The 14,302-nt window shown below is 35.6% G+C and overlaps 1 protein-coding gene across 1 annotated transcript in view; it reads right to left on the bottom strand.

The window, feature by feature from the left end:
- LOC142317650 (uncharacterized) overlaps positions 1-14,302 on the bottom strand; it is a 75,939-nt gene that overhangs the window by 43,941 nt on the left and 17,696 nt on the right. Inside the window, exons 3-4 of the mRNA XM_075354206.1 lie at positions 12,913-13,045; positions 4,074-4,237 (exon numbers count right to left, since the gene is read on the bottom strand). Of these exons, the coding sequence (XP_075210321.1) occupies positions 4,074-4,237; positions 12,913-13,045 (297 nt within the window). The remainder of the gene's footprint in view (positions 1-4,073; positions 4,238-12,912; positions 13,046-14,302) is intronic.

Genomic DNA, 14,302 nt, shown 5'->3' with positions numbered 1-14,302 from the left:
TTTTATGTAAAAAAAAAAAAAAAGAAAAAAGGCAATAATTTATAATAATTTTTCTGATTGCAAGATTTCTTTCAAGTAGTCAAGTTTAACTGAAGTAAGAAGTTAGAACATAAAGATGTATGGCTTTTATTAAATGAAACCCAAGAAGATACGTTACTGATAGGTGAAAAAACAAAAGAAATAAATGTTTCATTTGGTAATATTTTAGTTTAATTATAATGTGCTTTTATTCATTAATACATCAACAACTGGAAACTTAAAGGAGCAGAAGAATAAAATTATTATTCTTCCTTGCCAATTTAAAAAATTTACCAAATCATTTGAAAAAGATTTTCCATTTATTTATTTAAAATATGATTAAAAAATTCTCATTTTTTGAAACAATATTACTCTGTTGATGACTTTTAAAAACCTAGAGATTTCTGCATCTCTGTTCAACATATACCTTGTAAATATTTTTTGTTAAATTTATTTATTTACAATAAGCTTCCATGTTGAAGCTATAATAAAGTAGTATGACAATCACTTGAAATAGGATCATCCAGTGATAATGCTCAATGAGTACAAAAACAATTAATATTAATAAATGTAAGGTAAATGCTATGAATAAATAATATTAACTATGAAATAAAATATGGTAGTATCTGAAAATATAGTTAAATTATCTTGGCCCCATTAATAAAGTTGGATACATAAACAGAACAGAAATAAATAAAACGTTAACTTTAAATAGAACAACAATATATGAAACATTAACTTTAAAATAACCATACATAAATAATAAATGTAAGTATCCATAAATTTGAATAACTGAAAATAAAATAAAAATTATAAGTTGTCCAACAAACTTCATTTTTTTTCATGTTTAATCTCCGGGACCATCGTTAAATATTACTTCAGAGGATTAGATGAATGATTTTTAACATGTGTGAAAATTCCATGCCTGACTGGGATTTGAACCCAGGACCTCTGGATGAAAGGCCGAGATGTTACCACTTGCACTACGATGGAGGCTGGTATCTCCAACAAACTGGTTCCTCATAATAGTCAGTCAACAAGATCAAGCACATAGAGACTTTTCAGCCTCCTAATGCCCTTACTGTTGTCAAGTAAATTAAAAGGTAGGTGATTAACATGCTTCTCCATCATGGACACATATCTTGAGACTTGGTGTTCAACTTCTTGAACATATGGAATTCCTGTGTAATCATGTATCTCAGTATTCATTGTTAACCACGGCGTATGATCCATAGTATTTTATTCTGGACCCGTTGAATGATCTCCACATTGCAGTTACTGGTTGTTGCCCCAAAGTTCAATTCCATAAGTGCAAAACGGCTTCAAGAAAGTCATGTAAAGCAGAATTTTGTTGTATAAATAAAGTTGTGATTCCTTAACCAATATCCAGTACATCTTTTTAAAGTTAATGTTAAGCAACTTCATTTTCTCTGTTACATAATCACTCCAGGTTAAACGGCAATCAAGGTAAAAGCCCAAATACCTTACCTTACTGGCATAAGGTATTTTGACACTGTGTAAATGAACTTCAAGGTAATCATTTCTTCTCATCATGAATGTTACATGGCAGGATATTTTTGGATTTACCTTCATTCTCCATTTACATAGCCAAATGCTTATATATCCAATGCAGATTGTAATTTCTCCGAGGCTATATTGGGGCTACTGTCAACTACCAAGATTGCCATGTCATTTGCATATGACGCATCTGTAACACTGTCTGAATTAGGTAGGTCAGCAGCATAGACCAGCAACAAAACCAGTCCCAGAACTAAGCCTCTGTGGAACTCCTGAGACCATCCAGGTTAGATGCGTATGATTAAGTAATTAGGTTGTGGCAGAACTGATTTTAATTTGGAAAGTAATCCAGGCAAACAAACTTCTTCAAATGCTTTTTCTGTGTCCAAAAAGGCTGCCGAACAATACCTTTTTCTCTTTTAGACACCTGACGATAACACTAGTTACTCTATGGGCTTCTTCCATTGTTGAATGACCACCCCAAAAGACAAATTGATGGTCGGGAATCACAACTTCGCTTTCTAAAACTGGTCATAATCTGCACAGGGAACAGTTTCTCAAACATTTTAGATAAAATTGTAAGTATGGTTATTGGCCTATACGAAGATATTTCCTGCAAAGGTTTCCCAAGTTTTATGATAACTGTAATCTGTGATATTTTCCATTCTGATGGGTAGTGAGTTATTCTAAGGAATTAATTAAGTAGATTCTGTGTGTAAAAAGTATCTCCAGACAGTAGTGCAGATATCATTCTATGCGTAATGCAGTAAAACCACAGAACCTTTCATATGTTCTTAATCCTCTTCACTTCCTGTGTTAACTCCACCTTTGAGAAGGTCTCAAAGGCAGACATAAAGGAATCTGGCTGCTTAAGAAGTTGCTAATATCTCCTTGATACATTCTTGCATCTCATGTGGCTGGAACACTTTTCCTAGGTGCTTAGCAAACACCTTGACCTTTTGGCTGTTATTACAGGCACACCCATTAGTCGTCTTTAACGGTGGGAATGAGTTTGATGGTCACTTGAATTTTTTCATCACCTTCTACAAAAAATGATCATATTTCTTCAGGAAGATTAGACTATCAACATATTCTTTACATGATTCATTGCTGTGCAAATTCATTAGTACCTTCCTCTGTTATAACTTTATTAGTACTATTATTATCTTTATTAATTTTATTATTACCTCCAATGAAGTAAAGTACCATGCCACCTTCTGCATGGCAGCGGTTCATCAGCTACATTCACACCATGCATGATGTGGCTGTAGCTACATCCAAATCATCAGTGCATTTCAGCGCCATAATGAAAGGTAGCTTCTCCTAAATTCAACTACAATACGACTCCCAGTCTGTTCTTTCATTGCAAAGGAACAGGAATTCCTTTTTTTGACAATCATTGTACTAATTGTCAGAAGTACAGGTGAGTGATCCAATGTGGAATTGTAATTATTTTTCACATCAGTATAAAAATATGATACTCCCGAACTGACATAAAAATCCAGCAAGTCAGGAATCTTTGTTGGGTTTGAAATCCAATAGGTCAGTTGAAGTCCAGAGATAATGTGTGGCAGCATCCTTTTGATAGACACCTTTAGAGTCCTTCTATGTGTGGTTGTAAGTCGTGATCTTTAGAATACATTTTTCGGATTCCAGCCCCCTCCTGCCGTGAATCGGCACCAGTGGATGCAGATTGACAATAGTAAATTCAATAGTAAATGAACTGAGGCTTTTGAGGTGTGGTGTGATGCAGAATGATAATTGTCAGATGGCAAGATCATGTAACAAATGAAGTATCAAGGAGAAACGGAGAGAACATGAAAATGCTAAATGTGATTGAATATAGGAAAAGGAACTGGCTAAGACATTGTATGAGAAGGTGTTTATTAGTGGATGCAGTAGAAGGCTTGGTGAATGGAAGAAAGGGAAGATGAAGAAAGAGATTTCAAATGATGGATGGAATTATGGAAAAGGGAAAATATGCGGAAAAAAGAGATTAGCAAAGAGTAGATCAAGGTGGAGAGCAGCACCACAACAGGACTTCCCTAATGGCAGAACACTATGAATAGATATTTAGCATAGACTTGAAATCATTTTATATATATACTTTTTTATAATTAATTATGTGTGTATTTCATGATGCTTCTCTGGTCAAGGTTTTACCAGTTTCCCTTGGTTCATCCTGGTAGATGCTGAAGTTTCTATAAATTACTGACATGATCTATATATATAACATATATTTAAGTTCAAAATAACAGTGTTATTTATTTCAATGAGAATAATAATTGAAAGTATTTATCTCAACATCAATATGAAGTCAGAAAATGGTTAATTAATTTTAGGGATTATTTGTTGGTGAATTGTCAAAATGTACCAAAACTGAATCATGTAATATGGTCAGCATGAAACATGAGCCAATCATTATTATTTAATAGCATATTAAATTAAACAATAATAAAGTTATTACGCTACAAATTAACTTTATAAAACCTCAACTACATAATTTATTTAACCTAAATATAATGGATTATACATACATGTATACCTCAATGCTGGAGTTATCTGAACTAGCAGCAGCATTTTCATCTTCTACACGTGGTGACTCACAAGTAAGTGGATTTACATCTTGACCATGATAAATATCTATGACTACTTCCAGCAGTAAATCAGCACACTGTTCAGCTTGATGTTGAGCCAATATCTTCAAATGAATACTATACACATTTTATATCTATGACGTACTCATATTAGATTTTATAATATAATGGAATTAAAATTTAGGGAAATAAAATTTAGTTATAAATAATTAAAATTAGTAGAGAAATGTTATAATGGAACCCAAATTAATTAGTAATCATAACAGTTTTGTTTATAATATTTCATATTTTTTATGGTGTAAGAAAAAATGTATTAAATATGAAAAAATATCAGCTCAAACCAAATTTGATGAATAGGTCAGTATTATCATATTTAATAAGTAAATTTATAGATAGATTATTCATTATCCATCAGTTTTAAAATATACTGCATGAGCAATATTTAACAGTTCTCAGGATGAAATGTTGTACAATAACTAGGAGAATATTCAAGAATAATTTATACCACATAAATATATATAATGAAATATTGTTGAATAGTTAATGGTTAAAATTGCGCTTAGTTCTTAATTTTTACTAGTGTAAACAATTTTTAACAAAGTAGTTAATATTTATTTCAAAAAATTGATTAATGTATTCAATGTAATGTCATCAAAACTACATAACAAATCAGAATTATGGAATAATTTCCAATCCCTAAAGTATTTTTTTTTTTAATGTTAAAACTTTTGATATGTTCACTTCTTTCAGATAATGATAATCTTTTTTATTATTATAAGGCAAAGTTTAGATGTCAAAAGAGTACAGAGCATTAATCTCCCAGTCCATTTAATTAAAAACAAAGAATAAAACCGTGAAAAGGTAAGAGACTTGAAATTTATTTATTTTGCTGCAAAGATGCATATTGGATACTAGTTCTGGAAAATTTTATGTCATGTTTTTTGTTTTTGATATTATGTTTTAATATTTTCATAAGAGATTTTCAGTTTTATTATAATACTTCAGACCAAAGATTCATTAATTAAACAGAGTTTTAAATTTATTATTATACTCTCTTACAGCTGGTAGTTGCAAGATTCCATGAGTGGCCCCCCCCCCACACACACACACACACACACACACACCCACACACACACACACGCACACAAGATTCCATGTCGAATTTTGTTATCCACAAATTATTAAACCTAAAGACTGAATTTAGCTTTTCTGTAGATCTGTAGATATTATAAATGGCTTATGTCTTTTTTATGTCTGGTTACTGCCAACATCCCAGCTTAAATAGATCAGTGTAAATTATTAGAAATGAATTAATTTTAGTGTAATTAATAACACATTCACTGACATAATTCATTAACAGATAAATCCACTTAAATATATAAATCTGCAGTTTTTACAAAAGAATTCAACTATTTCAGTGAATTTTTAACAGTTCTAATAAAAAAAGAGAACCTGGAATGTTCTGCATCCGATTTCAACAAGTACATAAATATGAGCTCAAATAATTTTCATTAATACTTTTATACATTTACTTTAATATTATTTCATGTATTTATATTTTAAATAATTAATATGAATTTTAATCGCACTTAGGTTTTATTTTATATTTGTTTGTTTTAAAATGCTGATCTGATTAAGGTTTTATCATGGTTTTCCTAGATTTGTCCAGTATATGTTTATAAGTATGTCTATCCATTTCTGATATGTTCTACACAATGTATTATTTTTTATCCATCAGAACAAAAGATTCATTTATCTAAAACTCTTAACTTTAGTAGTAATGAACTTAACCACATTCAATAATTCTGAGTTTTTGATAACTTATTTTAAAATTAATATTTTCAGTTACATATGATGATGTTTAATGTTTTGACTCACAGAGAATTCATACTGATATTTACTAAAAACATAGCAAAAGTGTAAAATAAATAGAATAATAAAACTATTTTACTAATTGAATGTTTAAGAAAAATAAACAATGGACTGATCCCTTCAAATTTTCTGTGCAATTTATGCAAATAAAACAAAAGAGTTCAACAGCAGCAGTAAGAAGTTAATCCTTCGATCTGTTAGAAGGTGGAAGGATATACCACATAAAACATCTGTTAGAAGATTCATTACATGAATTGCAAGATTAATAAAAAATAATAATGTCTATAACATTATGAACAACTTTTTTCAGTAATATATTTTAAATATTTTAATGTTTTCTTGTTATTTATACCTGCTTCTATCTGATACACTTCTTACTTCTACCATCGTACTCTTTTGTTCTAGTTACATGCATTGCACAGAAAATTTGGAGGAATCAGTCGATTGTTTATTTTTCTTAAACATTCAGTTAGAAAATTAGTTTTATTATTTATTTATTTTATACTTTTACTACCCACTCTTCATTAAAATTTTGAAATCATAGGTAACATCATTTTTAGTCAGAATTAAGAATAAATCAACCTGTAAATTTTGTTATAAATACTTCATCTTTTTAGAGTAGTTTAAAACAAACAATATAAGACAACCATGCATTTTGGTATAAGGGGTTTTGATAAATCTGTTCAAAGTCAAGAAATGGTGCTTGTAGTACATTGTTCAGGCCATTCTTAGTTTCCTGCATTTCCGCTAACTGCATACACCAAGTTACATTCTGTTGTTGGCAGTTGTTTGAGTTTATCAAATATCTGATTTGTGAAAAATGAACAAAAGGGAATTTTTTATGGTGATCAATCGTTACTTTTGAAACAAGACTGCACAGGAAAGTAAAGCCAAAGCAGATAAATATTATGGTGAGTGAGATCAATTGATTAGAACAGTTTATAACTAGACTGGTTATTTTCAAAATATTTATATTGATAGTGCTGGACTTCCTGGACAGACTATTAAGGATACAGCTGGGTAGAATACTGAAAAAATCCTTGATTTAGTGATGGAGGATAGAAATTGAAAGTGCATGAGATCAATTAGACAATAGGCATTTCAAGAGGATGGGTGCATCATATTTTACACTAATATTTACATCTGTAATTTGACATCATTTAACTAAGTATACAAACTTGAAAGGAGATAACGTTAAAAAATAAAAAAAGATTCTCACAGAAAAATTATATTTTTATATATAATTTTTTTTTTTTCCTACTTCCCCGGGCCGGGTATCCATTCAAGTATGCGCAGCCCAGGAAAGTGTCCTTTAAACTCAAAGGAGGCTTCCCCACCCACCGGCTGTACGTCCGGCACAGCAGGTCAGCCTCCCCGGATGGATCTTTTGTTTTAATGTGCCTGCCTCAAGCCCTCCCCGACAGAGAACCAGGCCCGACAAAGCCGTCCCTAGCCCCCGCCGAGGGAACCGGGTCTCAGTCTTTTCATTACCCAGTTGTTATGATCCCCAAACGAAGGAATGATCTTCTCCTCATAGCTGCTTGCCTTAACGAAAATATTAAACTACACTACTAAGTTACCACGGGGCCTAAATGGCCTCTTAAAAGGGCTACATCATCTTTAGCCTTTAGCACTATCTTGGCAAACTCCTCCATTTTGTTCCAATTGTCAGTGGATTGCAGGAGAAAAAGAAACAGATTCTCCGGATTTAATTCTTGCAGCCCTGCACGTCGTCTATGTATAGTCCATCTATTACAGTGGAACAGAGTATGTTCGGCAGTATCCGAATCCTGGCAGAACATGCAAATAGATGCTGGTCTTCTACCGAATCGATGTAAATAATATTCGAAGCTACCATGCCCAGAAAGTATTTGAGTAAGATAATAACCAACCTCCCCATGTCCTCTATCAAGCCACATGCCCAAGTCGGGTATCAATCTCCTGGTCCAGGTAGCTTTAGTGGAAAGATTCCATCTGTCCTGCCATATGCGCCTGATGTTGGCTTGGGCTTTTTGTTTTGGCATGCCACGATACCTAAGTGATCGCTCTTTAACTAAGAGGTCGATAGGGGGAACCGATGATAATACACAAGCCGCGTCGTAAGAGATGGTGCGGTATGCAAAAGTGATGTTTATAAGAGCTTGCCTATGCAGAGTTCTAAGTCTTGCGACATTTCTTGCAACACAAAGTGCTTTTACCCATATAGGTGCAGCATACAATAATACAGAGGTTAAAGTTGAGGCAATGACCCGCCGCCTAGATGCACGTGGAGCTTCATGTCCAGCCAACAATCTTGTTAAAGCCTTTGCGGTATTCTCGACCTCTTTACATTTCTGTGCGAGATGAGGACTAAACTTTAGAGCTGGGTCTATAATGACACCAAGATATTTTGTTACTACCACACGGTCTAGTCTACGATCGCCCACGCGGAGATTTAGGTCTCTGAGTCACCTTCTTCCAGCCAGAAAAATATAGTGACATTTATCTAAAGACAAAGGTAGTAGTCGGTCCGAGAGCCAGTTATTAACCAATGTTAGCACTTCATTACCGGCAACTTCAAGGTCACGTTCAGTTTTGGCTTCAATTAATATAGCCAAATCATCGGCATAAGCAACTATTTCCGAGCCTTCAGGTAATCTCAGTCTGAGTATTCCATCAATTACTATTAGCCAAAGCAAGGGGCCTAACACAGACCCCTGCGGTACTCCTCCATGAAGCTGATATCTAAATTTACCTTCAAGCGCCTCGACCAAAGTCCACCTATCAGTCAGATATTCTCGTACTTGTCTTTTGATATAGGAACTAATCTGTTTGTCCGTGAGAGCTGCCATAATCGTATCCCACCGGACCGATCCAAAGGCATTTTTTATATCTAACAGAATAAGCAACGGGATTCTTCTGGTACGCCACGTACCAGATCTGACAGACAATACCCAGTTGGTAATTTTATCCAGAGCTTGCAGCGTGGATCTATGTTTCCTGAACCCAAATTGGTTATCATGAAGCCCGTCTTTGGACTCTAATTCTTAGATAAGTCTGTTCGCTACCAAGCGCTCGGCAACCTTTCCCATATTATTGATGAGACTCAACGGCCGATAGCTAATGATTTCTTGATTGCCGGATTTCTTAGGCAGGAAAACAGTCCGTGATTCCTTCCAGCATGCGAGGAAAGTCTTGTTTTGTACTCCATAATTGGCCACATCAGTGATTTCCCAGGGGATTATCTTCATTAATCCTTTGAGGAGGGCAGCCGGGATTCCATCCGGACCCGGACTTTTTTTATCCTTCAGACCAGAAACGGCAATAGCGACCTCGTTTTGTGTAAAGCGTTTAGCTTCACAGTCTATTATGTCCGTATGTCCCTCGTCATGAACAGGGAAGAGGCTATGAAGATGCAGTCTGGCCGTTTCTGTAACTAGGACAGGCAAGCGGCGTCCTAGTCTCTTCATTACTATTTTGTATGCCCGTCCCCACGGGTCTGAATCCAAGTCAGCACACAACTGTTTCCAACAGTTTCTTTTACTTCTCTTTATTAGATGATTCAAAGTACGCCTAGCTTGGACAAATCTTTCCTTCACCTGGTCATATGGCGCACCGCCAGCGGGCCGCAGCCTTTGCTTTTTCCTACGCCAAAATTGTAACACTCTTCGCTGATCTGCAATTTCAGACGTCCACCAGTATACTGGGTGACGACCCCCTCCAAACTGCGGGACTCTAGACAGTTCTGTAATAATTGATTCTTGAAGGACTTGCGGCGTTACTATTCTTCCATCAGATAGGGTCCTGGCAATCTTGTTAACCACCACCTCAACTTGTCTTGGACTAAATCTAAATCGTGCAGTGGCTGATGTTGAAGGTCTTGCGCCTTCCATAACAAGCAAAGTTGCTAGGTGATCGCTTCCGGTTTCAGATTCAAGAACGCTCCAACTAAAGACGGAAGGATTCCATCTGCCGTTCACCAGCGTAAGATCCAGCACTGATCTATGGCCTCTTGCCTCGTATGTATAAGTGCAGTCATTCAGGCAGATCAGCCCTGTGGTCATCATCATGTCAATGAAGATTCGTCCCCTTGCATTGGTATAAGAGCTGCCAGTTAAAATGGACTTACAATTAAAGTCGCCTAAGAGTATAGGTCTACTAGGTGCCCGCTGTATGACTCGCTGCAAATCGTTGATGTACTGCGCAAAGTCCCCGATATTAATGTTTGGACTTACTATAAGGACAAAGTCCGGGAGTGCTACTGCTAGAATTCCCTCACCTCTATGAAGTAGGTGCCAGCCAAGACGGCCGGAGACATTACTGATAGCAACATCCCCAACCGCGTCAGCCCACCAGTCACCTCTGGCCGCCGTTCTCAGGTTGGGCTCTGTGGTGGCTATAAAGTCAACCTCAAGATCGTTCGCAGTCTCCCCCACCAGATCGTGGGAAAGAATGCTCCTGTTGGCGTTAGATAGTATTATTTTAGCCATTATTTAGGTAGTCCACACTGCACTCCTCCCGTGCGATGGTCCGTGCCGTTGCAGTCAAGGCATTTAGTGGCCTCCTTGCAGTCTCTTATCACATGGCCTTTCTGACCGCAGTTGTAACAAAGGGTTGACCTATCCGGGCCCTTACATACCGTACTCGTGTGATCAGCGGCCCAGCATCTTTGACTCCTCATATTATCAGTCCTGATATAAGCCCGGCAGTGAACCCCCAGCCGACCTTAATTCTACTGGAAATTAACTTAGTTGCAGCCCTCTGATTGGTTATTACTGTCGCATTTCGAGTATTTACATAAGCCTGCCGTAATGAGGTAATTCTGAAAGACTCAGTGTCTCCAATAACAGCCATAATAGCCTCGCTTAATTTTTGCGCTGTGGTACTCTCTTCCATGTCTTTAACGTGTACCACTGCGTGTCGGTCGCCCTTAGTACGAAAATCCACTTGAAGGTCAGAAGCCCTGTCTCTCAATGTTGCGGTAAACTGAGCCGCATCTTTAGGATCTTTAATTCTGACTTCCAAGTCTTCATTTCTACCCTTGCGAAGGGACAGGATTTCCCCTGCCTCGTCTTTAAAGATCTTATCCTTTACAGTCCGGAGTAGATCAGCATACGACTTGCCCTGTGACCGGACAACCACCACTTTGCTGCCCTCCACAGGAGGTGTTGATCGCCGAGCAGAAGCGGATCTAGAAAGCGTTCTACTCTCTTCAGTCTTTTTCGGCGCTACCATCAATGCAGGCGTCTCACTAGTCCTGAACAGATAGATAACCATCTTCTTAATCATGACACCAATAGGACCACTTGGCAAAACGAACGCCGCATTAGGGGCCCTTAGTAAGATCTTCTTGACCGCGCCTAGTACACAACCAGCAGCAGCCCTGTCGCTCTCTGTCGAGTCGTAGAAAACAGTATACTTATTGGTCTGAGTATCGTATTTGTCATCCATAATGACAGAAGTGTCTACAGCTATCATTCCAGCCTTCTTGCCCTCTGCCATTGCCCTTTTGGACTTGGTGATATCAATAAATTGACAGGTATCTGTAACGCCCTCTGCAGGAAAGGTAATTAATTTGGCTTTAGACATTGTCCAGGCAGACCATCTCTTAGCGGTCATATCCAGAAGTTCCTCATCAGTTAGTTCAAGACTTAATATGTCTTCCTGATCTGCACCAGGGGGCATATCAGTCTGTGTATATTGTGAACTGGTCTCTGGAGTAGTCGTAGTCTCCTGCAGATGTTTTAAAGCAGTGTATATTTCTCTTAATTCTTTACTATGGTCATACATATAATTTAACATGTTTTTTCCCAGATGTTGTTTGTAACGCATCATCGCTTGTCCTAGTCGAAGAGTAACCTCCTTTAAGCCACCAGTATAGACCTCTTCTTCAGAGGAGGATTGTCTAATTTGTTTTTTGCCCTTGGGATCAGTCGGTTTCAGCGGCAGAAGGCCTGAGGATCCCTGTCCACTAGCATAACTTTGTTCTGCTTTATCCGCCATGGATGATAAATAAACTCAACAACTATGTAGCAGTTGTGTTCTCCAAGTAATTCCCTTTAATTTGATACCCCACACGTGGGGTAGCCAAAAATAAGGGGGAGTCAATGGTCCCCCAAAATCGAAAAAAATTAGGGAGTCAATCAATCGGGAATGACCCAATTCGTATAGATCCTGAACGGTTTTGATCCAGGACCAACGGGGCGTTCAAAAAAAGGGGGGTCAAAACAGTCCCCCAAAATAAAAAAAATATAAGGGGGGGTCAATCGATAGGAAATTACCCAATTCGTATTGATCCTGAACAGTTTTGGTCTACGACCAACGGGCAACAAGATATGAACGTTTAAAGTTACCCCTATAAAAGTTTGTAAACACTTAGAAAAAATTCAGTATACCTACTGTTATTAGTGAAAATTATCCAAGTCCATATTTACGTTAAATACAATGACGTCACTCTCCTGTATTCACTTGCACGAAATGTCCACTATAAAAAACAGAAATAACTCAGTTGCCCGTTGTCTAATTTTCACAAAATTTTAAACACTTATTTGTATATCCATCCTCGATGTGAATCCAAAATTTCCGTTTAATAAAAAAAAAAAAAAAAAGTTTTTTTTTTAAATTTAAAAAACTTAATAATCCGTTAACCAAAAATTCTATTTTTTCTTTAGACTTGTCCAGTGGTCCAATCACAATGTTAAACAGCACTTTCCTGATAGATAAAGCCGAAAAAACCCGATCAAAAAGCAAAAAACAGCGGAGCGAAAATAGCACGTCTTAACAGTCCGAGTTCTCCCAAAATCAACACTCCTTGTACTAAAATATAAATACAGTATTTATTTAAATGTAAATATACACAGATTTGATATTAAATTAAAATAATTATATTACATATTAGTATTACATTTTTCTAAATAGTACAACATACCTGAAGTACTTTAGTTAAGGAAAGTCTACGTAATGGTTGAAGTAATGATGGGCATGTGTTCTTAACAACTGAAACTCCTTTAACATCAGCAACAAGGTTTAAACTATGCAGATCATTGAAAAATACTACTAACCTACAAAATTATTATTTTATTGTAAGAAAACATAACATTAAATCATAAAATATGATCTATAGATTATATCAGGGAAACAGGAAATTTTTAAGGAACAAATATTTTTGTCAAAATAATATTTTTATAACAAATCTATTCATGTAATTTAATAGTGCAAAATATGCCATTTAAGAAAAAACATAAGTAACATATATTTTTGAAAATGGCATCTAGCAGAGGTGAGCTTAAGACATTCTGCATTCCTTGACTTACATTTTGTTTAGTTCAACTGAGTGTTGTAACAGGGATGATGCAATTTCCTTGCATATATTGGCTTTTAGTTCTTCTTTGTAGTAACTCTACTGCAATACACTTTGCTTTTAAAGTAACCCCACAAGAAGAAGTTATATGCTAGCAGGTTAGAGGATCTTGGAAGCCAAACATGTTACTATTTCCCAAAATTATATGGTTGTCAAACAATTGAAGTATAGCAGCAGAGCTGCCATGAATACATGTTCTGTGTGTGATGTTAATACATCTTGTTGAAACTGGGTAGTCATTTGTGGAAATGTCTAGTTTTTCAGCAACAAAAATTTACACCATTTTGATAGGCTGAGCAGTAATGACAGTAGTTGCAAGCCTACTCACCTTCTCAAAAGAATAAGGAACTTTTATTCCACGGAATGGAAAAGAACACTACATGGTAACTTTGATACTATATAAAAGATGGTTTCATAACTCAGTAGGATCTTGCTAAGCTCATTACCAGAAATGTTTTGTTATTACTGTAACCATTCATATGAAAATAGGCTTCATATGACATTTCCTGTTTCTCTGAAACATCCATTACAATTATTATTATTAAACATAGTTTACAGTATGAATAATCAACTCAACTAAGCTTGTTTGGTCATGTAGTTCAAACATCTGAGGGTAAATATCAACAAAAGATTTTTGAGACCAGGTATGTAGGGATGAAAGCGTATATAATATATTAGAAGAAAAGATTATAATATAATAAAAAAATATTTTGCTCATTTATGTGGTGTAGAACATTTGCAATATTAGTAGCAATATTTATGTTACCATTAATTAAAAAAACTGTTATTAGTATCTGTTTCAAAGTACTGCACAATAATAAATATAATTAAATAAAAGTCAGTGTTTTTATCATAATTCTTGTAAACTTATATTTGTTCATAATATTACATTACATATAACAATACTGAACTATTGAATAAAAATACAAAACATTTATGTACGTGTATGCATACCAGT

Source organism: Lycorma delicatula, chromosome 1 (genome assembly GCF_047948215.1).
Source record: "Lycorma delicatula isolate Av1 chromosome 1, ASM4794821v1, whole genome shotgun sequence".
Classification (NCBI taxonomy): Eukaryota; Metazoa; Arthropoda; class Insecta; order Hemiptera; family Fulgoridae; genus Lycorma; species Lycorma delicatula.
Note: the sequence above shows the minus strand (reverse complement) of the source record. Positions and strands in the feature narration are given on the sequence as shown.